The following is a 26,755-nucleotide window of genomic DNA, read 5'->3' as shown; positions in this document are numbered from 1 at the left end:
AAATTGGGAGAGAATTTCGGAAGAATCAACCCGATGTTTGGCGATTCAGCACTCATTATCTGGCGAGATTGGCGATCTGATACTCGCTATTTGGCGAGATTGGCGATTTAACGCTCGTTATTCGGCAAAGTTTCTAAACTAACATTCGTAATTCGGCGAACATGCGCTTTTTACTCCCGGAATGAAAATTTTTTTCACGAAACATCGGGATTTAACACAATGACAATCGACTACAGTAATTTCTGCTGCTTCCAGTGACGACTTTTTTTTTTAAACGGAAACACTCAAATTTTCACTTTAAAGCTGAAAGGCATTGCAAACCATCTTCAGTTCCACGATCACGGGCAATATCGGGGTTTTGCGATGGAAAGCCCGATCAGGGGCCGATAGTTTAAGTATAGTGGAATAAAACACGCTCTTCTCGTAAAGAAACGTTTCGTGGCTAGCAGGAACAAAAATTTTTTGGCGTCCTTTCCGATATTCCGGGCATACTGAAGCGAAATTCGCTATTTGGCGCAGAAAAGTGCGAAAATACGCTATTGGAGCAGGATGGCGCAATATATTAGTTTTGGCGCAGTGCGGCGCAATTGGCGCAGAGTTCCCACCCCTGAATAATATGATCATCACGTATTCCCAACAGATCTTTATGATCTGTCCAGGTAATTCGTTAGTGTGTTAGTAGAGATCCATGCCCAAACCGGGATTCTAACCTAGGCCTGCAGTCAGAAGTGAGTTCCCTAACCGCTGAACTGCCAGGCGGCAAACCTTTCATTAATTAAAATGATTTTAATTAATTGAAAGGGTTTAATTTAATTAGTGAATTAAAAGAGTTAAAATAATGAGCACACAATTAAAAGCAATTGGCTGTTTATCTATTATCTTATAAATGAGTAAACTATTCCAAACTGGGCCATAGACTCATAGAAATTTAATTCACCAGGCCACGGTTCCTAAAAGGTTGAGAAACACTGGTCTAGGGCAGTGTTTCCCAAAGTGGGCGATGGAATGGTCCAAAGGGGCGATAGAACCTACTGATTTAACATAGGATCTTATGGGTTTACTTGAGTTGGGGGGCAATGAGAAGAAAAAATTTCTGATGAAGGGGCGATGGAACAAAAAGTTTGGGAGACTATGGTCTAGGGCATAGCTTTCCTAACATTTTTGTTCAATCGCGCCCGCCCCCCGCCCTTTCAAAATTTTTTTTTCTCTCATCAGGGCCCCCCCCAACTGTGTAGCCATAGCTTCTATTGCCCCCAGACTATTCCATTGCCCACGGTCTAGGGGACTTGTCTCCCCCCCCCCTTCCTCTTGCATACGCCTCAGATCGTTAGGAGTTACCAGGGCAGAGTTGACAAAAGTTTGCTTGGTGGGGATAAAGAATGACTAAAATATCTGCTGATATAATACTTGAATGGCCCCTTATCAAAATAGCCAAAGTGTAAGTTAACATATCAAAAGATAACATTTTCACAATCACATCAGAAGTAAAATATTTTTGTTTCATATTGAAAATTGACAAATAAAATAAATTTCAAATTCCGTAAAATCAAATCACCAAATAATTAGCATTCTACAATAATAAAGCAATAATCGTACATCAGTGAATTTGATATTGTTTTTTAAAGTATGAAAAGCTACAAGAGACACACAATAAAATATGTGCAACTGAGAATTGGCACATGATTTTAAACGAGGAGCATTCAAAAAGGTTTTAGATGTGTACTAGCACTAAGATGAAAAGTATGTTCGAAAAATTTAATAACATCTTAGATTAAAAAAATGTTTCATGGTGTGCTTTAAAAGTTGTGTACCAGAAACTTTTTTTTTAACCTGTAATTACTTGATATCATTTAACACTACTAGTAAAGAGAGTGGCAGGCATACATTAAATCAGACCAGCTTTTCTTTAGTTTTTGACCAAATAAAATTTTGCAGACTCAACAATCCAATGGCAAGGCAGTGTACAGGGGTCCTGAAGTGCTAGCACAGTCTTTATCTCATCAACCATCTGTCATAGAGGTATATGTTTTCAATTATATAAAAAATGCTCAACAGACGTACAAAAATTAGTGAAAACAATAACAAAATAAAAAAATCTAAATTTTTATACGCCCTCCCCTGCTCGAACTTTTAATTAGAAAGTTGTTGCCCTGATGCCAAGAAAAAATAAAAAATCAGTGTTTCTAAGTGCAATATTTAGAGATATTCAAATTCAAAAAACAGGAAAAATTTGGGAAAGGACAACGTTAAATGCGGAAAAACTTTTACCTGCGTTCAAAAAATGCTGTTGTTTTCCAAATTTCCTAAATTTTTGGAATTTGAATATTCCTGTGAATATTGGAAATTTTGTGGTTGGCATAAGGAGAGACAGAGCACAAAGAGACCGTATAAAAATTTAATTTTTTTTAATTATGTTACACACTGTATTTTCACTCTCAAAACTGGTACAGGGTAATTTTTGAATACCTGTTGAGTATTTTTTAAACTGGAATCATACCTCTATAACGAATGGTTGATGAGATAATGGCTGCCCTAGCACTTACAGGGCACCCTGTATATGTTACTGTCAAAGTCTGAAGTTGACCAGGTCAACAATTCAAGCTTTTGCCAGGCTCTATATATCAATCCGTACGATTCGAGATCACCTCCACATTGGTGTATTTTTTGTGATAATTATGACCATTTATAATTGGCATAGCTAATCATGATTGTTATGGTTAGCTATGGCAATCCCAATGATCAAAGGTACCTGGATATTGATATTTTTATGATCCATACATAGAGATTGACATACCGGGGCTGGCCAAAGCCCAGCAGAAGCCAGAATTGTTGACCTGGCCAGTTTGTGAAGTGGCCAACAACAAATACATACATACTAGTGATCCACACGCAAAAATAACAAAATGAAAACATTTTCAGAAATGGATCACCTAATATATTTTATAAAAATATCAAAAATTATGATTCACATTATAAATAAAAAAGGCATAATATGATAATATTCACAACCCTAACATATGCAATAAGATCAACGCCAGTGAAAAATGACCTTGAAAATCAGTTTATAAACTGGGACGTGAGTGGTGAAGTGGTAAGATGCTCGTCTACCATGAGGTTAACAGGCTCAATGCCATGGAAGTACATAGATGATATAAGTTCTTTCCCTACCAAATCTCAATTCCCCCCCCCCCCTGTCCAAGCGAGGATAGAAGTATAACATGACTTTCTCTAGAGAGATTTCCGATCCAACTGGATCAGTAGTAAATTGCTATATAGCGATACGACCAGAGTAGGTTTATGGTAAAATATAATAACTCTCCTAAACATCATAAGCAGTTTATGAGTTGCCGACATCTGAGAAAAGGTACTGAATCAGCACATTTGTAGAAAATAAAGTGTTTGATCACTGTTTTCAAACAATATTTTGGCTCAAAATATAAAAATAAAATGTTTTATAAAAAATGCTGATAAAATATAATGATGCTTAAAAAATAAATGCAACAGGGCTTTCAACATTATAACTTTTTCTGAAGTGCTAAGAGATGGCTCCCAAAAGATATCTTTCTGATGTTCTTAAAAAGCTGAGAATGGGACAGGGAGGATTTGATTCCTTGGTTGGGAGATGGGGTAGAAGTGTCTACCATCTTCTAATGCTTATAGAGAATGATCCAAGAGATGAGGATCGCTTCTCAACGACCATTCCATAGATTCTAGTTTAAAGGGAACCCCTGGACAATATTTGAGAATTATGCTAGATACCATGTGACATGGAGGAAAATATTTTCCCTTTCATCTGACTAGACAGGTAAAATTCTCAAGAATAATCTTTTGGAGAATATTCTCCTGTTATTTATGATATAGTTACATATAATATCCTTGAGAATATTCTCTGGAATAACTACTTTCATAAATTACTGGGGAATATTCTCATAGAAAATAATTATTATTCTGAAGTTGTTAATAATAGTAATTCCAGAGAATATTTTTCAGTTACCGAAAAATCTTTCCAGAGAGTATTATCAAGAATATATGTAATAACATGTATTTTAATAAATAATCTCGAAAAATAACTTGAGAATAATTATTATTTTCGATAAGAATATGTATATTCTCTAGTATTATATAATAACAGTTCTTATAATAACTGTCCCTATCAAGAAGATAGGAATATCAAAGTTTAAAAGCAAGAAAATTAAACCAACAGGGCTACACTACAGCGAGTGATACATGCATTGAAGAAAACAAAAGTTCTATACTGTAGAATGAAAGTGATTGTATAAGAATAGCTTCCTTTATCAATCAACTTTGGTCTAATTTCTTTTGTTGTGAACTTATTTCCAAACATTTATCCAGTTTTAAAATAATTTTTTAAGGTTTTAATCTAAAGGTTTCTAAAATCTTCATACCCAAACTTCTAAAACCTCTCATCATGATCCGAGAATATTCTCAAACTAAAAGTTGCCATTAGGGGTAATTATGCCAAAAATTGTTTTGTTGTAAATGTTTCAGGCAATGGAAACTGGTCTATATTTCACAATATAAACAAAGTTAGTAAAACAAATTTAAATTATTTAAAAGAAAAATGAATATTCTCTAATTTTTACATCCAGGAGAATGGTCTCATTCTCCATAGATATTCTCACATCTGACCAATCAAATCACCAGTATGCATTTAATATATATTTTTTCTTTTTGGTGGTGCTGGCATCACTCTCATTGTTTTTATTATTTGTCATACTGTTCTTGAATGGGTTATTAGAGGTTTGTGTGCATAATGAGAAGGGGTTTTTATTTTTCTGTAAATTTGGTAATTAAATAGGCCTACACAAATTTCATTATTTGTAATGATATTTCATCATGATTATTCAGCAAAGTTATGTACACATAGTATGATTCCTGTAAAAGTGCTGAACAATTGGAATTACACATTGTACAAAATTAAGAGAATTAGCACGTGACAAATATCTGAAAAACTAGTGCAGATTTTAATGAAATTTGGTATGAATACACAGTTATAACAGAGAAAGATATGTACCATACAAAGGTCATAGTATGTATGCATGATTGTCCGTAAAGCTCATTGCAGGAATGTCTAAAATCCACGTTGCGAGATCAAACCGAAAATGAGTATAATATGGGGTATGGTCAGCACCTCCTAGATCGGCCTCTGCACTGTTTGCCATAAACGTCATTCAGAGTACCTAGCAAGTTTGCCACATTTTGAAGCACAGAATCCTATTTAGTTTCTTTTTATTTTGGCGTGGAATCTTCCTGGTTGGCTCACAAATACCGCTAAGTGAGAGCCCAATCATTTCTTTTCCTCATAACGATGATACTGGCATGAGCAGGGAATTTTTTTCCCTGAATATTCTGAGAAAAATGGACTACTTACTGACGTCACAAGCAGAGTGCGGAGGCCTTCTATCTATAGGAGGTGTTGGTATGGTCCCCTCTCACAGTCAGACAGGTTGCACAGCATGACGGTATACTGGACACAATGCAGTTGAGGAGACCCTGTGGCAATCAGTCCCACTCCTGCAGCAACGCAGTTTTCAGTTCCGGGATGGTTCTCAGAGGGGGATGGCAAGATGCAATTGCTCTCCCAAGAGCGTCCCAGACATGTTCCATAGGGTTTAGGTCAGGAGATCTGGCTGGGCAATCAATATGCAGAATATCCTCACTTTCCAGATAATCGTTGACCAGGTGAGCCTGATGGTGACGAGTGTTGTCGTCTATGAACAGGAATTGAGGGCCAACTGCACCCCTGAAAAGTCAAACATAGGGCTCTAAGATCTCTATATACCTCCTAGCAGTCAGGACCCTCTGCCAAACACACGGAGGGGTGTGCAGCCGTCCAACATGATGCTTGCCCAGACCATGACACATTTACCACCATAGTGGTCCATTTCCCTGATGTGGGAGGGATGGTATCGGGTACCAGGCTCTCTCCAGATGAGTGTACGTCAAGAACCAGTGTCTAGGCTGAACCTCGACTAATCTGTGAAGAGCACGGTGCTCCACTGAAGTCTGGTCCAAAGCTGATATTGTCTGCACCATGCTAAACGCTCTCTCTTGTGTGCTGCAGTTAGCGGGATGCAAACAGTGGGACTTCTGACATAAAGCCCTCTCTCATGAAGCCTTTGAGCAACAGTAAACTGTGAAATTTGAGTTCCAGTGGCAGCATGCAGCTCACGTGAGAGCTCTGATGCTGTAGCAGTCCTGTGGTGCTGCGCTGAAAATGCCAAATAACGATCCTCATTGGTTGTCATGGTTCTTTGACAACCTTGTCCAGATCTTCTCGATATGGATCCAGTGGCCTGAAAATGTTTCCACAAATTGCAGATGACACTGGCCATAACATCAAGCTCTGTAGCCCCCTGCACATGTGATTGCCCTGCCTCTAATCTACCAACGATTATCCATCTCATTCTGTCATTCATACGTTTGTGGCTACTCATTTTATCTGATAGCTTATAAAATTTACCAAATTCTTGCAAGAAACACAGCGAATATCACAGAGGAGTACGGGCACACGAATCATGGAAAACATCTTGTGCCCTTATCATCCTCTCGGTGGTCACAGCTCCATGCACGTTTACGCTTACGTATTAGACACTGGATATTTGCATACTTCTTCAGTGACATTATTAGTATCTTTGGCTCAGTACTTTTTGTGAAAACAGACACAATGTGCAAATTCTCTTAATTTTGCACACGAGTGTATGTTTGCTTCCTGTAACATTATCAGGTTTAGTTCTAAATTAATTACATAAGAGATTATTTTTCCTTTAAGCCCAGGGATATTTGGATAGTGAAAACCACTCGAGGTATCCACTGGCATTCTGGCTCAGGCCAGTCAAGTTTGTCAAGTCCGGCAGTTGGAGGGTGGGGTCTTCCCACTGACGGGAGAGAATGGGGTCAGATCAGGCTGTCGACATCACATCTAAATTATTTCACATATACCCAATAGTAAAATATTAACAATCATGGGGAAATATCAGCCTTTGTCTCAACACATATTTTGTTCATTTTTATTATAAGAATTGTTAAATTACATTATCGTACCCACATGTTTTTTGGGTGGTTGGCCGAGATCCTCCACCCAGGGTTCATACAATTGTTAGTCATTTTCGCGATGCAATAGTCTTTTTGTCATTCTAAAATTATTTTTTTAAAAGGTTTGTACCAAGAAATTATGTAAATCCTGAAAATTAAGTCATTATTTTCATGATTAAGACTGAGGGGTTCACACAGGACAATTGGTCCAAAAATATCTTCTCTGATCAGCTGTATAAATACCTCGTCCGGTTAAATTCATTTAGATTAGTAGCTGTTACTTATCCTCAGTCACAGGCTGATAGTTCTTTTAATTTAATATGTAACCTCAGTTGACTAATTATTTATTTTGTTTCTGGATGGTCTGAAAAAAATGTTAAGTTGTATCACAACTAAAATGCTCTTATTTTTTTAGACAGTTTAGGAGTTCGGTCCTACTGAAATTAAATCGGAAGTATACTCCTATAAAGATAACAAATGGGCTGTTCCTGTGGATCTATAATTAAACTTCTTACTTTGGAGTCCTGTGTGTGTGTTGTGAAAACCTCAGCCAGCGGTGGAAAAACTTAATGCATTAGTCTATGGTGGTTCATCTCCTGGATTGAAACGCTTGATTTCATTGACTAGTGCGGAATTGGGACACCTGATTCCAAAGGTCAAGAAATATTTTGAGGATTGCTGATGATATCGTCTGGGATATAATGTCCGTTGAGAATCGTGATATTTGGTGAGATCTGAATTTTTTGTTTCATTATGATGTCTCTTCAGGATTAACTGTCTATAGTTAACAGAGAACTTTAATTCTTAGAATTGACTTCACTTTGACTTCCCACCTCCATCCTCCCGCCGATGCTAATACAAATTTGAATATTTTTCTCAATTATTCACTCATAAATTTAGTAGGAAATATGATTTTTCGGGAAGTGCTTGCGCTCAAGTGCCGCGGCCAAAATATGAGTGAAATATTTCCATAGTTATATTCACCACACTATTTTTTTTAAATTGATGTCTGAGCATTGGTTCTTATAATTATGAAATTTTTGCAAATTTTGAAGATGTGGAGCATTCTTTAATAAAATAAACCAAGCCAATTGCGAGTTTCTGCTCGATACTCTCTGCTATATCAAACGCCCCACTATGTGTGCTACATTCCTTGCTTGTGGCTTTATTCTCATCTCGCTTCCCTTCCTTTTCAGTTGTTGCTTTGCTCGCTGCCCCACTATGTTCTTAGAATAAAGGCCCATTTACATGCAGTAAGTGATTAAGTTGGTAACTAAATTTTAAGTTACCGATTGTTCAGAAAAGTGTCCACACGATAAGTGATAAGTGGATGCTCATTGGATAATTTTTACGGAGGTGAGCGCAGTTGGCGCATGCGCGCTACATTTGACTTGAATCAACGGAGGGAGAGAGATGCAACCCGCGGGAGAATAATAGTAATGTTTTTTATATATCTGGCATTCAAAGAGATGTTTTTTTTTTCAAAGCTCATAGCTCCAGCAACAATGAATGAAGATGATCCGGTAGAACTAACGAATACTGTGATCAGAGCCACATTATGGTTTTTTTTTTAAGAATACATTTATTCACTTTCACTTGTACAAGAGGGGAAAAAAAGAATATACAACATATCATAGACAGACGTAAATATTGATATGATATTTTAATTTAAGTTCTAGAGGAGATAAATTAAGTAAGCTGGAAAGATTATGGGAGAAGATTCTTGGCGTTTACAGAAATATTCTCCCCCCCACCCTGGTCAAGTTTTTAATTTTTTAATAGATAATAAATCTTCCACACCAACACCCGATATATTTTTGAATCTTCAATTTTTTTTTTTCAACTCCTGGCAGCACGTCAACCGAATATTCCACAGTTTCTACTATTTCCAACATCGATTAATTTTTAGCTTGTTTAAGGTAGTTTTCATTTCTATAGCTCAACAACCTTCCATGGCGAAGATATTCTTCAACAAACTTTAAGGTTATGTTCTCTGGCTACTTCACCATCCTGTATTTCCGTGGAATTCTAGCGAAATGGTAGGAGAAGATGGAGCATAAACAGGTTCACGCTTGAGATCAAAATAAACCCCTCAGTGGCAGGTCAGCCCACTGGCGCATGCGCATAGGTCTACTTAACCACTAAATCACTTGTGCACTTGCCACTTACCAACTAAAGATATGTAAACGGCCCTTATCGTCTGCATACATTGTAACGTACTTGGGAACTTAGAATTTAGTTACCAACTTAATCACTTACCGTGTGTAAACGGGCCTTTAGTCACATGCTAAAAAGTAAATTCTGTGACTTCCCCTTCTGACAAAATTAATTTTGCTGAATTGTTTCCTTTTAGCAAAAGACAGAAAATTCCCTTACTATTAATTAATTTGCAATTTCATTAATTTATGAAGCACCACTATCATTTCATGTTCTTGAAGGCCAGCTAAAATAGGACTTACAGTTTATAACTTATTCTGAGCAGATTTTCTTCTATGAAAAGTTGGATATATCTTCATGAATGCACATCTCTGTTTGTATTGTTTAACATATTCAGCAAAAAATAAGACATTTTCGGGTATTAAAGCTTCCAAGACTGACAAAATAAAAAGACTGGAATAAGGGGGAAAAGGAACCACCTTTTTTTGTCCCCAGACCAAAAAAGTAATAATTCATTAGATGGATGAGAATCTACAGGATTGAGAATCTACTGATATTCACAGCTCAAACTGATATTCTGGTATCTAGTGCAATATTTTCAGACAAAAATTTAATAAAATAACAATAAAAAGTAATTTTGTGATTCAAACATGAAAAATTTAAATCACACAAACAGTAGTGTACAAAGGAGGATCTTCACTCCTCAACCTGTTGCATATGCAGGTGCACACAAATATCAGAAAATGATGAGTTTATTATAGAAAGACTATCTGAAATTTGTGAAATGAGAATTCCATTTTTGGAAGAAGATCTATTTTAAAAATTCAGCCAGAATTTAAAAATAAAAAGTTACTTGATTTATGAGACCATAAAAGATTAAGATGGATAAATATTTTCCCGGCATTTGTATGCCATTGAATGGATGCTAAAGGATTGAGGCACAACAGCCACCATTTAGTACACATACTGTATATAATGCAGCATATCAAAATCTTATTTCTCTCATAAAGTTTTGAATTCCGGCAGATTGCTCTAAATATTTTTTACAGCAATGAACATCATTCAAAATTTGAGTCAACATAAAATGACAAAGGATAGGTGATTTTTCCAAGATCATTGTATATATTACTGCAAGGGAAAAATGTTTTCCACTACTTATCCTGCGGACCACCACAATTTTTTTTCCTCAGTGGTCTCAAATCAGCGGACCACCAATGATTTCGAACACTGGCTCTAACTGTTCAGTGTGGGAACATTTTGTGGTAGTCATGTCACTATCCCTCTTTTTCAAATGGAACAGACTTCCAATCAGCCCAGTTATTTAATGCAATGGATAATTGACAGGAACAGATTGCTAGCATTTGCACTGTGTTGAGAATTTTCAAACCAGAAAGTGGCTCGTATTTCTCTCCAAAAATTAGGAAAACACAGAAAACCAACTGACCAACTACCTCTATGCAATCATGAGATCCAATTTGGGCATTTGTAATATGAAGCAATAACGATCAGGGCCATAACCCGAAACAAAAATATACCATGTTGCCCAGAAAAAGCATTCATACTTTAGCAGCCTCTCCAGAATTCTGAACAAAGACTTTATTTAGTGTCCTCAGGTAAGGTATCCAAGGCAACAGATCCACCTGCCCTTCCTGTAGTTGCAGCCTTGATTACAATAGGCATATGACTGCACAGAGGCCTCTCTAAGATCATGCAGAGATAGAGAGAAATGTTTGAACTTTTCATATAGCATGCAATAGTGGTGCACTACAGACCTTCTCTCTTATTTTGCGATTTTTTCCCCTTGACTTCTGTGACTTTTCCCCATTTCCTGACTTTTCCATGTAGGTTGGAGCATCCTGATTATCAATCCCATTCCCTTCATGTAAAACATAGAAGTAGGATTGCTTTTTGGATGTGTAAGTTTGGTAAAAATAAATCAATTGTTTTTTGAAGCTTTTTCTTAGAACACATGGTTTTGTATTCATAAAGGATTTCAAAAATTCACAAGATATATTTAAGAAAAAAAAAATTCTGATAAACATCTAAAAACTTATTGTAAGCCCTACAGCGAACTTTTTGACTAGTCAAGCTGACTTAAAAAAAAAAAAAAAGAAAAGAAAAAAAGGAATCTCTTATTCAACTTGTATAAATTTATATTGTTAATTTAATTCAAAAGTAGGATCCTATAAACAGTAGCTAACCATTCCAATAGATATGTAATATTATTACATACATATGGAGGGTTGAGAATCAAAGTGGTCTAGTCTAAGTCACGAAAAGTGCACTTTTTCATAACAAAACATTCTTTCCTGAAAGCTACCAAAACATTGTTTCCTTGAAATGATTTTTTTGCTTGTAAGACACTTTAGATCAGAGCTCTTCAACCCTTTTTTTCCCCTGTCATGAGCACTGCCTGTACCCATCATCACAAGAAGAGCATTCTTATGGAAAGTTTAACATAACATGCATGAAATAAGTATGATTTTAATCCTTGAATACAATTTGTACAAGGTGTTTAATTGGAACGTTGATAAAGTGCTCAAGAGCACAAGTATCGAGAACGATGGGTATTTCAGAGAACACTATGGTGCTCATGAGCAACAGGTTCAAGATTCTGAAATTTCTCATAAGCAAAAATATTCAAGAAAAATTGATTTTTTGAGAGCTTTCGGGAAATAGCACTTTATTATGAAAAACTGCACTCCAGTGACTTAGACCACTTTGACTCTCAACCGCTCTAATATAATTATAAACTTCCTGATTTTGGCAAAGAACTCAAATTTATCCAGGCAAAAACTATATAGAGGTAAATCACACAGAATAAGTATGAAAAGTTCAATAGCATTTTCTAGATGAATCTGGATACTTCTCTTTAAGCTCAGTTTTAAACTGTCTAAAAAGGACACGGTTTCGTTCTTGATCGAGTTCTTTATCTTTATGAAAAGAGTTTGCTGTTTTCATCCCTCTATGAATCACAAATGCATCATTCAAGACTGAAAATTTGAATCCAGCTACATGTAATTCACAGACCTATACAAAAATTAACATATGTTATTTATATATACGTATAACACACAATTACAATACAATATAAAATGTATGCTGCAATAGACATATTTTCTCCCCACACTTTTGCCAAAAGACTACACTCTACTCAGAAATGTTGCTTTCTAATAAAGCACATTAATTCCCTCAGCTGGTTTTTCCTTCCTACATTTATTGTAATGTATTAGGTGTTTTAATAAAATAATAGTTTGTAAAAAAAATTTAGCCTGATTTAGTCTTGGGAAGAATATTGCTTTGTGTCATTTTAATGTCAAACATTTCAATTCAGGAAAAAAAAATTGTTTCATGTTTAACAATTGAAAAATATTTCTATGAATATCTTTGGCAAAAGTCAGTGATTGTGAAATGAAAGTCTTTTATTAAGTGTGGACGAATGCTATTTTGAAGAAAAATGGTTGTCCTTTTCTTGTCAACATAAAGGCCTGTTTCTCCCAGCTCAATACCGTGTACCAGAGTTGCTTTTCTTAATATTCAGCAACAACAGTCTCTCTTGGCTGAAGCAACACATGGCGCAACCAGTATGTTGGGAAAGAGGATCCAATCAACAACAAACATATCTTTCCAAATATTCATTTCGGCATAACATCCAGAAAATTCAATTTCTCAGTATATTACTAAATCAGTTTGTGCCCATTTCAATAGTTTTGACCACTTTTGGCCGGTGGCCTGATCGAAACCAATTTTGACCGGCTAAAATTACAACCCTGATACCATGACTTGTTGATTCCACCTAAAACTTTTAAAACATATATATTCGCAAAGTTAGGTCACGCACGGTAACAGCACCATAACCAACTTACAAATCTAATCAACAACTAGCTAATGTTTCTGTGGCAGATTGTAAGGAGAAAACTCTCATTTCTTTGGTGCAAGGTTCCCTGCTACAAAATCAGGCTTTAAAAAAACATGAAGCAAAAAGGATTCTACAATAAGTCAAAAATGCCCAAAAGACTTCAGTCAATTTTTGCAATGTCAAAACTAGTTATGCCTTCCAGGGAGAAAAGAAAAGTGGGTATCATCAATTGTAGAAAAATATTTGTATATAAAATTAGAAATGAGTTGATACCAAAATAAGTATGATTTTGATTGGAAACACTCAAAAATTTTATAATACATGAACTTTCCAAAATTGGCTATTCATTATAAATGATCAAAATACACTCATGTCCATAAATTAAGGATAATTCAGAATCACGCGGAAATCGAAATCTAAAGTAGAAATTTCACCTGTACAATTATCACACACATCTGCAAGAATGATATGCAAATTTCAGGAAGCCACCAGATGATGCCGATAGTACGTCACAATGACGAGAGTGTAGGGGGGGGGGAATATAAGGAATGGTGGCAAAGAAGTGAAATTGTTCACAAGAGTTCTGTAAGGCGCTCAGTGCCATAACCGAATAGTAATGACACAGAGGACGCATGTGGATGATTTTTTACGTGGTAGAATTATCGGCCGCCTGGAATGTGGGAGTACTCAGATGGAAGTATCCGATGTATTGCCCAAAGTGTCATCTCTAGGCTTTGGCAACGATTCCAAGATAACGGAAATGTCAGTAGACGTTACAGTACAGGTCGCCCCCGAGTTACAACCGAAATGAAGACCGGTATTTGGCAGTAACTGCCAAAAGAAGCAGACGGAGCACAGAATCCGACCTGTCTCGTCAGCTATCTGCAGCCACGGGTACCACAGTTTCAACATCGTCACAGTGGGCTTATGTTTTCCGACGAGTCCAGGTTTAGCTTGCAGTCTGATTCACGTCAGACTTTCGTATGGAGAACGCCAGGTACCCCTTACCACCAAGACAACATCATTGAACGACACCATTACGGTGGTGCAGCATTGCTCGTTTGGGGTGGAATTATACTGGGTTCCAAAACAGATCTGCATGTTCAAACCGGAACGATGAAAGCCCAAATTTATCGGGACATCATTCTGAAACAACATGTACGTTTGTTTAGGGGTGCCATGGGCGCAGAATTTGTGTTTATGGATGACAACGCCCATCCTCACCGAGTAAACATCATAAACGAATGCCTTGAATCTGAGGATATAACCCGTATGGAATGGCCAGCATTCTCACCTGACTTGAATCCGATAGAGCATGTGTGGGACATGCTTGGCTGACGAGTTGCAGCCTGTCAACCACCACCTACATTTGTACTGGAACTTCGGAGAGCATTGCTTGCTGAGTGGAGTGATCTTCCCCAAGATCAGACCGATAATTTGATACTCAGCATGCCTAGGCATTGTACGGACTGTATTTCATCGCATGGGAGACATACAATGTATTAACCATCATACCAACCATGTAATAGTAAGTTTTTGTAAAGGAGATATTTTTTACAATTGCTCCAGGGAGCAAAAATCATAGTTTTTATGAATGCTATCATACATACACCATCGTTTTTGTTCTTTATCTTTTGTTTAATAAATGGGCTTTATGAATAAGTAACGTTTGTTTTGTTTCTGAACCTTTATTTGCCGGAGCTGGCATTATCCTTAATTTATGGACATGAGTGTAAAAGGAGTATACAATTCAAAATTCAAGAAGAATGGGAAGAAAAACTTTGTTACACGTGAAATTTATTAAACTGTGTTCATTAAAAGCATGCATTTCTGGCTGTATTGTATTAAAGACAAATTTTCAGAAAAACATTATTACCTGACTGATACGATTAAATCCATATTGTCGAAATCTTTCATCATATAATGGCACATTGTTGCGACCTATGTAAAATGGTTCCCATGGATCTCTCCATAGAACTTCAAATAGTACATCTAGCTTTTTGGCAGGAGGCTCCCGTTGCCAAGCTTCATAATCAGTGTGCTTTTGGCATTTCCAGCATAATTCAAAATAAAATGGTCTAATTTCCATTGCTTCTATCATTTGCAAAAGTGCACCTTTATTTTTTGGTATGTTTCCATCATCTTTAGCTTCAAAAGCTGGTACAACATAAACAGTTTTTTCATCTTTATTTGAATCACCAAACATTCTTTTCTCTTTGGCAAAACTGATGAAACTTTGGTGTAAATGCTCACTGGGTACCATATCTATGTCTATGGTAAATACAAATTCTGTAACTGCACTTCTGCGAGCAACATTCCGTAAAAGGTTATTAGGATACGCCACACCCAGAGCATAATTTTTTCCCAAGTTCATTTTTTGGAGATTGCTGACTAGAAAGTCACAGGAATTAAGCATTGGGTTGCCTGATGATTGGGCATTATTGGAAGGTCCATTCAGTGGATAAACAAGATGGAAACTAGAATTATAACGGATGGCTGGGAAGCATCTTCTTAACTGCAAAATTGTTTCTACTGTAATAGGGATATCTTCAGACAAGCTGAACACTGCCACTGATATGGGTCCATGCCACCATGATGAAAGCATTTCCAGGTTATGAAGACCATTTACAGTTGTTTGAGTAGCAATACTGAGGTCATGTTTAACTCGACTGTGCTGCTGCATTGTGTCACTATTCAGCAGAAAATTGATGATATGGAACTCACCACTTGAATCTAGCACACTACTCTGATGAATGGCTTCGAGCATTCGAGCTCTGTCTTCTTTAATTTCTGTTTCTCTGTAATCGTGAACTCCAGAATCCCAAGCTCGATTCAGTGCTTCTCTACGCCTGTGGTTCTTGCGAGCCTCCAGTCGACTCAAAAGTGTCATGTGTATTACCTGCAAGATAATTAATTGAATTAAAATTGCTTTATGATGCAAGAACAGACAAAATATAACTAAATCTTTACAAAGATATTTTTTAGGGTAACAAAGTGAATATAAAATATTGATTACTAGAACATAGCATATTTTAAAAAACATAATGCAGTGAAACCTCAATATAAAGATACTCTGCGCACCAAGAGAAAATATTGTTGTAGAAGGGTTATTAGTATATCGAGAGGTAACAGTCATCATGTGCCAACAAATTTATGCATTTGTTGACATTTTTTCTAGATCTGCACTGTTAGTACCATCAGGAAATGTGCTTTGAAGTATTTATTCGCTGCAAAAAATAGTAACTGATTAGTTGACTAATAAAATTCATTTAGATACATTACCTCTTGTAACGTATCCATGGGCCCCGGCATAAAAGTCTGAAGTCCTCATCATTTAAAAACATAAATGTTTCCCTTTTCTTGTTTTTCATCAGTAGCTGTAGTTGTGTAACAATGATCAAGGCTGATCATAATGTTGCAGGTTTGTGATCACAATATATAAATGAAATGACCTTGAAGCCGACTGGCTTGTCTAGACACATGTGTGCAGTTGGGAATTTCCTGATAAACACCTGTCATATGCTGTTACGATATCTTTTTCTCGACAACTACTCATACTACTACAACTCACACCACTACTTAGGTAGCTTAACCTATTATTCCTGACTTAGGATGTTTAATTAAAGTTTATGTTGTAAGATAATTAGCTCTCTTATTCCCAGTAGGTCCAGTTGAATTGATTATAAATGAAAGTCTAATAATCTTGTATCAAGTCTTACAGTTCCGGATTGCTTGTGGCTTCTATCTCTGAGTGAACTTTTTGATGATGAAATCAGAGAGGTTTCCTGATAAAGCTACCGACATGTTGCTGACCAAGCTGATGTTGATCTAAGCTAATGAGTGCCTTTTATCGATGATTGCAGGGAATAAATGATGCAATAAATCCACACCATATCGTCACTTTTGGTGAATACAACCGAGCCTCTAAGATAGCGTGCAGATTTTTTGGTTCCCAAGTTGTGAGTATTGACTGCACCATCAAAGTGAAAATGTGTATCGACTGTTTAGAGGATATTCCAAAGCCATTCTGAATGGACCTCAACGGGAGCGAGAAACGGAGTCGAGCATCATAATCATGTGGAAACTACAGCTGCACAAGTGAAAGTTTGTGCGGATAATATCAGAGGATATGCCGCATGATCTTATGGAAAGTTGAACGGGGCCTATCCAACGCCTGTGTTACATACCTGTCACATACGTGCTACCAGAAGAATTTGAAGCTCTGTCCTCTTTCACCTGAAGCGCGAAACCTCCTGTACTGCATTTTTAAAAACGAGTTTTCTTCCTCTTTCAGGATGAACAGCCAACAATCCTGTGGTTTCAAATTTTGTTATCATACTCCAAAGGTTTTAACATTAATTGGACCTTTACGAATCCTCTGTCAAGTCTGATATTTCCGTAGAGCAGTTACTGTAGAATTGCTGTTTTGGTAAAATAATTTGACCAAGAAAACAGCATCTCATAAACTCATCGTCAATGTGAGCAGCAAATACATTGAGAAACAAGATCTCCACGAATGTTTCTAACAGCTGTTGTGTGACATCACATAAATTTACATGTTTACTACAGGTATTCAAAGTGAAACGTCCTCTAGTGGCAACATGTGCAACTAATTTTTTTCCCCCAAAAACAATTTTCCATCACTTCATGAAGTCCTCCACAAAATTTCACTTTTCTGATGACTGGTTTCGCCAGTTGGCTACTAGGGTCTTTTAATTATGGATGCCCTGTATATCTGACAACTTGGAATTTTCCTTCGGTTCCGTAATCTTTTAGCAGGAGGGAGGGGGATGCCTGTCAGAATTAATGTATATTATGTGCATTATGTGGTTAGTGTAATTTTTTCATGTATTTTGGGGGAAAGATTGTATTTCATGTATTTTGGAGGGAATAGTATATTTAATGTATTTTGGGATATTATTTTTGGGATTCACTGTTTTTCGCTGCAATGTTTTGCCGAGGGTTTGAGGAAATTTTTTGAGGTTTTCGGATAGTGGTAGGGCAGGGTCCTAGCATGGCCTCCACAAGGGGGGGGGGCTGACAGGGCTCCAGCCCTGGAGTCTGGGAGTTTTAACAATAGTTGGGAACCCTTGGGGAATTTGCCAAACCTGCCTCTATCTCTTATTTTGAAACATGTTTATATAATTGTAATTGTATAATTTTATAATAGAATTTACGTTATCTTACCTTTTTATAACCGTGCTCGGTTGATTAAATTAGTCTGTGATATTTTCATTGTTTATAGTCTGAAAAAATATGCAATCCTGATCACGTCCCCATTTTGAATTATTATTGTTGCCAATTTTGTTTTATGAAAGTTCCTATAAAAATCTGTTATAGTTTCATTATTCAAATTGGATATTATATTTTTCTATTGGTCGTGCTCTGATGTATATTTTTTGAGATGGTCGGTCCCAGGAGTTGGATCGTGCCATACTTTCTTTTAGGTATAAATACCCAGAGTCACGAGCATTCACTCTTGCTTTCGATTCCATATTCATTACCACTTCACTTGAGGTGAAGGTGATTGCCTCTTGGTGAATCAGTTATTTGTTCCGCTTGCAGTATGTTATAATCATTTCGCTGGTGCTTGGCACGTCACCGGCTGGTTTCGGATTTCACACACACACACATCATGCCTCCTCTCAAGTCATCCGTCATCACTACTGTCGTCCTGGTTCCTGTCATCTGTCATATGGCTTGGCGTCGATCGTTGCTTCCGATCCCGGCCGTCTGATCATCACCTCGGCTCTAGCTATTGGGTCTACAGCTCACACTGCCACTTCTTGCCACATGGAGCCTCGTCTCGGGTCGTGACTTTCGCTCGCTCCCGTCAAGGTTAATGATGTCACGACTCATGTAATTCAAGAAAGGTCGTCAAACTTCAGTTGCCGGACTATACTGTGATATGGCAACAGACTTGCATGGGGATTGGTATGAATTTGAGAAGTATTTTTGATAATTTTGTTAATTGTAACCCACGTAATTGTTAAAAATGTTAATAAATTTACTTTGTTAAAATCTAAAAACTGTCTCTCTCTTATTGTGTATTAAATGTGCCAATTTCTCCAGATCAGAATCCTGCGTCGTTATACAGGGACGTCGCAGACTGAAGGGGGCCCATGGGGGTGACCTTTTCGGTTTTGTTTCCTTTCAGATATGTCCCATAAGAGGAAACAGGACATTTTAACATCAGTCGTATCAATTTGTATGCGTATCATCACATATCTGGAATAAGTATTTCCATTTTTTTTATTGCATTTTATTTAAATAATGCACATGTACAAGTAATCAGAAAAAAACTGAAACGAAGAAAATAACAATATACAACGTGCCGCTCTTGGCCGGGAGGCAGTCCTTTTCCGACGAGGGAAGAAAAGCCATTGTGATGATCGTTCAATGAAGGCAACTGGCAACCACAATATTTCCCTACACCAGCAAGGACACTGGCGTTGGGTGTGTGACCTCAGGGCTATTGTGTGACCCATGCTGTTTCAGTACGCAGATGGCCATATGTCTAGATGAAATTAAAATTTGGGAGGAGGCATGAACAGATGTTGCATTCCACAGTGAAATGTCTGTAGGTGCTGATAAAGTGCCACATCTTGGAACGGGCCCCTAGGTTGTGATCTCCAGCAGACCCCTCTATAGTGAATTCATAGTGAGAACATAGAAAAATGATGTGAATTGTCCAGGCCCCAGGGCTGGAGCTTTGCCATGATAAAGCCATAGCTTTGTAGCAAGCTTTTGTATACAATACAGTGGATCCTGCTATAACGTTTTTCAGCTTAGTGCGACTTGTGCAGTTTTTCCTGGTGCCAACTCTTATTACTAATACTTATTGAGATTGTTCATTTAAAACATTTTCCTGCAAAAAGTTGGGTACAAAATAATTTTTGAATGCCGTGTGTGCTGAATCACATGATTTCGCTCACGGCTCTCTAATAATCTACTGTTCCCCCAGTCTGAAAAAATCAAGAGATATCTTTTCCTTGCAAAAAAAAAAAAAAAAAGGCAGCATTTGGCATCAGTATTTTTCAAGGCGCTGTACTGTCTTGAGGACACATCTTCCCCCAAAACGTCTATTTATAGATGACATTGCTTTATTGGTTGAACAGAAAAATATTTATAGTTCAACTCTGAGAAAATACAGTTTAAATTGTTCTAAACCTTTTAGTAAGTTGGTTTAATGTGGAGTGCGTACATAAAGCATTAAATTCTTTCTACGCAGATTAATCCTCAAGATGGTTTCTTCTAGATCAAAAGGACGGTAAGAAAATTGGGGGGAGGAGCAGGTGGGCCTTGTGTCCTGGGTGGCAGACCAGAGGGGGCAGGAATTTGACACCTTAATATCTCCTTCAACATTACAAGGGGGCACCTAAATGCATGCTTGCCCCTGCTGACCAAGCATCTAGTTGCGGCCCTGTGTGTTTCATAAAGTGTAAAACATTTATTTTTAATAGGGCATATCTGCAAATGAACAGAATTGTCAAGCTAATGCTTAGTTGAATAGGTGGAGTGAACACATAAATATTTGAGTTATTTCAGTTCTGTTTTGCAGGCTGAGGCTTTGACCAAGGCCAATGAAAATAGCTATTCAGTATTATTACTTCCATTTACTCTTTAATTACATTTAGCATTAAATTTCAATAAATTTATTCTTATGGATGCCTATCATGAATTACCTTGCGTAAGGGAATCGCTTTGTTTTATCCAAAATTGTAGTAGAGAAAATTCATGCAAGATTAGTAATCTTTAGAGGTTCTACAGTAGTTTCATACAGTGTAGTATGAGTTAGGGTTTCTTCTTCCGGGATACCGCACCTAAAATGCAACCAGGAATCTGAACTCATTTCCCGGGATCCCGGCAAAAGAAAACGATTGAACCAGATCAGATTTCTGTACTGAACTAGTAGCTAGCATTTTAGAAGCTGCAATCATTAAATTTAGAATAAAAAATAAATCACATTAATAGATAAATTAATAAATTGCTCACAGTGTATTTAACCCTTTTTTTTGGCATTGACGAGATATCTAGTCAATCTCTTGCCCCTTATATTAGCATTGACAAGCCCAGACATTTTGTAATTTTGAAAGAACTTCCAGTAATTTGACGGACAGTAGGAATGTGGAATAAATAAGTACCTTGGACTGTGTCTTTATTTTCTAGTCATTTGAATTCATTTATTAACAAGTAGTTCACCACCGATAGGTTGCTGTCAGTTCAGGATGTGAAACCTTTTTGCAACAGCAAATCTCTATTTCAAAACTAAGTCAATGAATTTATTTTTTAAATATAAAATGTACAGTAATCTCTCACTTAAGCATCAGTGAAAAAGAAAAAATAAGACACATAAATGAGAGAAGTGTATAAGTGAATAGCATTATATTATATCTTTGACTGGGTGTGTGCAGAAAATCCTCTTATAATCGAGATCACTGTACCTAGCTGAAATTGTTTGAAGGATTGCTCTATAAATATTGAAATTACTCCGAAAGGAAAAAAAAAGTTTATTTGTCTGTAATTAAAAAAAATGTTTCTAAAAAGAAACGTCTTATAAAATTACATTTCCAACAATATTGTAGAATAGTTTATGCGGTGATAATAATTCTAATTAATAATATCATAGTGCAATAGTTTAATTAAAATAATTTATTGTGTGCCATCACTAAAAAAAAATAATTCATTACTAAATGTATTATTCAGCTAAAATTACACTATTGGCAATCCACGAGATACATTCATCCCCCTCCCAGACACATTGCCCTGTTTTGGAGTCGAACCTTTGGTGAGAAGAGAACAAATTATTTCTACTAATCAATGTATTAGTTATTTAATTTTTTAAATAACAAATTAAACACATAATTATTAATAATATCAGTTAATAAACTTGATATATTAATAACATTGTAATATTAATAATTTATCTGCTATTAAATACCTCTAAATTTACTTCAACAAAATCCTGAGATTTGAGTACTCTAATTCCTGCTGTCCCAGGATTGAGGGAAAACCCAAAAAACATTAATCCCTACCATAGGCACCAGAACCTAGGGGCCGAGACCATTTGAGAACACCAATAAATTTTGTAAGGAGGCTGATCCACTCCCCTCAAATAAGTTCTGAAAAAACAATGCAATACACCTTCCCTCTCCTCCGTACGTGCTTGAGTCCCGTATATACAGGACGACCTGCAACTTTAGCCCCCACCCCAATGTTTTATTCATGTCTGCGCCTTTGATCCCTAGTACGAGTATACTTACTCGATGAGCAGTGAAACTACAGAAATGCAGTGGATATCTGATCTGAGAGAAACTAAGGATAAATTTGACACACTGTATATTCATAATAAAAAACTACAGTGAAATCTCAATAAACGATATTCTGCGGAAGAAGAAAAATATCATAGTAGAGGTGTTATCATTAAATCAAGAGACTTTGAAATTGAATAACGACCATCAGCCGAGGCAAGCACATTTTGGCGTCCCCTTGTAACGTTGAACAAGAGATTAAATACAAATACAACGCCACAACAGGCAAATTGCCCAACGAGGTGGCTGACTTAAGAACATCATGGATCCCCGAGCCATTTTTTTCCCTACCTACTACACCACACATGCACCCCGCCCACAACCCCCCACGAATCGGTACATGCGGGAATGTGCGTGTACGTGTAGTGAAACCTGACGTGAAGTTTTTTTGTTTCTCTGTAATGCTTGTTATGTGTAGTGCTGCCATCTGCCACCAGTTTTTTAAACTATGAGTGAAGTGTTATGATTGAATGATTTTTCGTTGTAGGACTGTTGCTCTCTGTGGCGAGACTTTTTAACGGGGAGATCGGCTCGCATTTACGCCTTGAAGTTGGGAACCACAGAAAACCAACTTCAGCCGACCACCACTGTGGGGTTCGAACCCGGATCCTCGCATCGCGAGTCCGTCACTATAACCACTCGACCACCACAGCGGCAACGCTGCGTGGTCGAAATGCGTTATTTAAAAGGTGAAGTTTGCTCCCCCCCACTCACAGGCATAAAGTTATTGAAAATGTTGGGGGGCTCGTGTCGCATACAATGAAACCTCATTTATATGACGCGCCGTATAAACAAGGTTTTAATCACGCCACTGAAACAGCGGGTCAGGGCACCATACAAATAAAAAAAAGTTGTATAACTGAAACTTTTTATTTGAAAATGAAACCCCCCCCCCACTCTCCTCTTTCGTAATAATTTCCCTAGGGAAATCAAAATCAAAAACTTGTAATTTAAAATCATATTTCATAAAATTAAAATCAAGAAAAATTTAATACAAAAAAATTACTCAAAACACAGTGCTAAGATTGACATAACGTTACTGTTTCTTAAATCTCAAACACTCTTATGATGTTTTTGATCAGTTTTGAACATGTTTTTATAAAGATTTGGAATAAAAAAATGCGTTATTTTAAAGCTTAAACAAAAAAATTGTGTTTTGTTGTTCGGTTTCTATATCCAAGCAAAAAGCCAATAAAGCATTGAGCTCAGCTCTTCTGAAAAAAATCAGTTTTTCAAAAAGAATGTTAAATGGTTTATCCACATTTAACTCTGTTCTTTCCGAAGTTTCCTCCATTTTTTTTCCTCACGAATTTGAATATCTGTGAATATTGCGCTTAGAAAAAAATATATATAAAATTTTTTTTGGCATCAGGAGAGACAAGACAACTTTCTAATTGGAAGTTAGAAGACTGGTTCTTCTTGACCGTATAGAAATTTAGATTTTTTTATTTTGTGACACTGTACTTTAATTCAAAACTGGCACAAGGTAATTTTTGAACGCCTTTTGAGCATTTTTCGAACTAGAATTGTTCCGAAGGTTTTAACAACTGGCTGTTGCGAAGATATATTTCGGAAAGAGAGAAAATTCAACTGCCCCTGCGGGGAATCGAACCCACGTCCTTTCACTTTCCGGGTGAACGCCCTAGACCACTAGACTACAGAGACACATAATCTCTCAATATTTCCTTGGAGCTCGTGTACAATGAAAGGGACCGTACATGGACGGTCCATATTAGCTCCAAGGAAATATTGAGAGATTCTGTGCCTCTGTAGTCTAGTGGTCTAGGGCGTTCACCCGGAAAGTGAAAGGACGTGGGTTCGATTCCCTGCAGGGGCAGTTGAATTTTCTCTCTTTCCGAAATATATCTTCGCAACAGCCAGTTGTTAAAACCTTCGTATGGTAGCAGAGAGTGACGTCATCCTTGTATAGAATTGTTCCCTCTACAATGGATGGTTGATGAGATAAAGGCCGCATTAGCACTTACAGGACACCCTGTATAAAGATGATACTGAATTCTGATGTTACTTGCAATAATTATGAATTCTTTCGAAATACTGCAATAAATAGAAATGAAACACCTTTTGGGTGAGACAATATTCTAGAGGGAAACAACGTAACTATACCCAAAATGAGAAGCGAACAGCAGCTAGACGCGTTTCAGAACTGAAAGAGTTACTTCAGTAGCAAAGAAAAATTAAAAGATAAATACTCCTTATACCGGGAGTTACTCGCTGTTCAAGACAGTCAAAATGATGCTTATCCTAAATATTTATCTTTTAAGTTTTCTTTGCTACTCAAGAAGGAACTTTATACAGTTCCAAAACGTGTCTCGCTGTTGGTCCCTTCTCATTTTGGGTATAGTTAAATAATTTCCTTAGTATATTGCTACAATAAAATAAATTTTCAATGATTATTTACAATGATACTTAATTCTAATGTTTCTTACAATCCCCAAACAGAATATGCTGAAATCTCTAACGTACGTGCAGAACAATTAGCGTTTTTTTTTTTTTCAAACCGAGCACAACTCAGGTCTATTGCCAGAGGCAATTTACTACCTAGTGAGTTGTGCCAGAAGTGTAAGTGCGTGTACCTAACAGTCTGAGTGCGTATCTAGTGTTGTGTATGATTTTTCAGTGCTGCCATCTATATCTCAGAAGTAAAGTGAGTGATATGTAGTGACTGAATATTTGTACTGTTTGTAGGACTGTTGCTCTCTGTGGAGAGACTTTTTAACGGGGAGATCAGCTCGCATTTGCGCCTTGAAGTTGGGAACCACAGAAAATAAAGAACAATTAGCGCTACTGCAGAAAAACTGGAAGAGTTTTAAGAAAAATATAGAAAATTTTAGCAGGACCGCAACTAGTGGGGAGCAGTGGGTCTGGTGCTGCTGGACTATAGACTGAGCCAATTTCACCCTTTAACCTCTCCTTCAACATTACAAAGGGCGTCAAAATGCCTGCTTGCCCCGGCCGACGAAGCATCTAGTTGTGGCCCTGTATGCAACTGACATTCATAAATTTAACAGTTTGAAATAATTTCGTAGCAAAATCTTAAGTGCAGTGTTTTTCTGTCAGATTTTAGGTAACACCTTTCATAGTTGAGAAATACCTCAGGTATGTTTGATCATATATTGTTTTGAACATTGTCCTATTACTCAGTGGTTCTCAGCATTTTGTTACCAGCGGCCCAGTCTTGCCAATTCATGGTTCATCTGCAGCTCTCCAGAATAGTTTGGTAGATATTTTTACTTATAAAAGAACCACTCCAAAAAATAAATAAGCATACACAAATCAATATCTCCAGCTTGTCGCGATGCCCCTGGCCAGGGCCGGAACTAGAGGGGGCAGCGGGGCAACTACCCCAGGCAGCAAAATTTAAGGGGCGGCAAATTTCAGGTGGAAACAAAGAACACCATTATAACATCAAATTTTAAAATGGTGGAGGCGGCAAAAATCCTAGTTACGGTCTTGCCCCTGACAATAGCTAGGCCCCTAGGAGCCACAATGCACACTTTGAGAAACACTGCCGTAACTCATAGTTGTTGCTCCGCTCGTGTTCATCTCAGCAGAATGTAGTTTAGCTTGTGGGGGGGGGGGGGTAAGACAAAAATTGATGGAAGAAATTCACGTAAAAAAACACTTGAAAATTATTATAATGTTTTTCAAGGACTGCAATGATTTTTTAAGGGATTTTAAACACTTGAAAATTAACTTTTTTTCCCAAGGATTTTCGAGGAGGATACAAACTATGTCCCTATATGCCAGAGATTGACAAATCCCAGGCTCCAGCCCATCATGGCGACTAGAAAATTGATATTGGCACCAAAAATTCTCCGCATCTGATTGCTAGATTGGAAAATCACGGGATGAAAAAAAGAATTTCCTGTTTCACTAGTGTGCCTTTCAACGAGAAGGAGGTGGGTAACACTCCAGTTTCTCAAACTTTTTGGTCCACCTCCTGAAATTTTTTTTCTCTCATCGCCCAACAAGGAGCGATATTGCCCACTTAGGGAAAGAGTGATCTCTGATCATAATATATTCATAATAATAACTTCAATAATAATACTCTGTTCCCATTCTTTCCATTCGTTCCAATCAGCATCATCAAATTATATCTCAGCAACTCCCTAAGTTGTCTGAGCAATAACTTCATGCTCGGTTCTCTTTCACACCTTCCGTAGTTTTGTAATTTTTGAACTCCGGATAATCCACTCTAGGATAATCGAGGTCCTACTGTACTTTTGTGATTTCTATAACAATTCTTGTTCCAAACAATGTTTGTCAGAAAAGCTTTTGGCCTCAACAATATCTGTATAATAGGGTGGAATGAAAAAGGGTGTTTTTTCACTTTTTTTGGAAATTGATGTTG

General features: G+C 37.1%; 1 protein-coding gene and 1 non-coding gene across 2 annotated transcripts in view; one reads left to right on the top strand and one right to left on the bottom strand.

Annotated features, from left to right (window-relative positions):
* Window positions 1–11,359: 11,359 nt before the first annotated feature.
* Window positions 11,360–26,755, bottom strand: part of LOC149074466 (beta-1,4-glucuronyltransferase 1-like) — a 65,210-nt gene continuing 49,814 nt past the window's right edge. Inside the window, exons 4-5 of the mRNA XM_089246951.1 lie at window positions 14,949–15,971; window positions 11,360–12,243 (exon numbers count right to left, since the gene is read on the bottom strand). Coding sequence (XP_089103077.1) covers window positions 12,049–12,243; window positions 14,949–15,971 — 1,218 coding nt within the window. The 3' untranslated portion in view covers window positions 11,360–12,048. The remainder of the gene's footprint in view (window positions 12,244–14,948; window positions 15,972–26,755) is intronic.
* Window positions 24,147–24,220, top strand: TRNAS-GGA (transfer RNA serine (anticodon GGA)). Its single transcript has one exon. It is a non-coding gene; the product is annotated as a tRNA-Ser (tRNA).

Source organism: Pholcus phalangioides, unplaced genomic scaffold (assembly GCF_987345545.1).
Source record: "Pholcus phalangioides strain wild (caught in Gottingen) unplaced genomic scaffold, Ppha-v1.0 ptg000017l_1, whole genome shotgun sequence".
NCBI classification, from domain to species: domain Eukaryota; kingdom Metazoa; phylum Arthropoda; class Arachnida; order Araneae; family Pholcidae; genus Pholcus; species Pholcus phalangioides.
The sequence above is the reverse complement of the archived record's forward strand: the minus strand, read 5'-3'. Positions and strand labels throughout refer to the sequence as shown.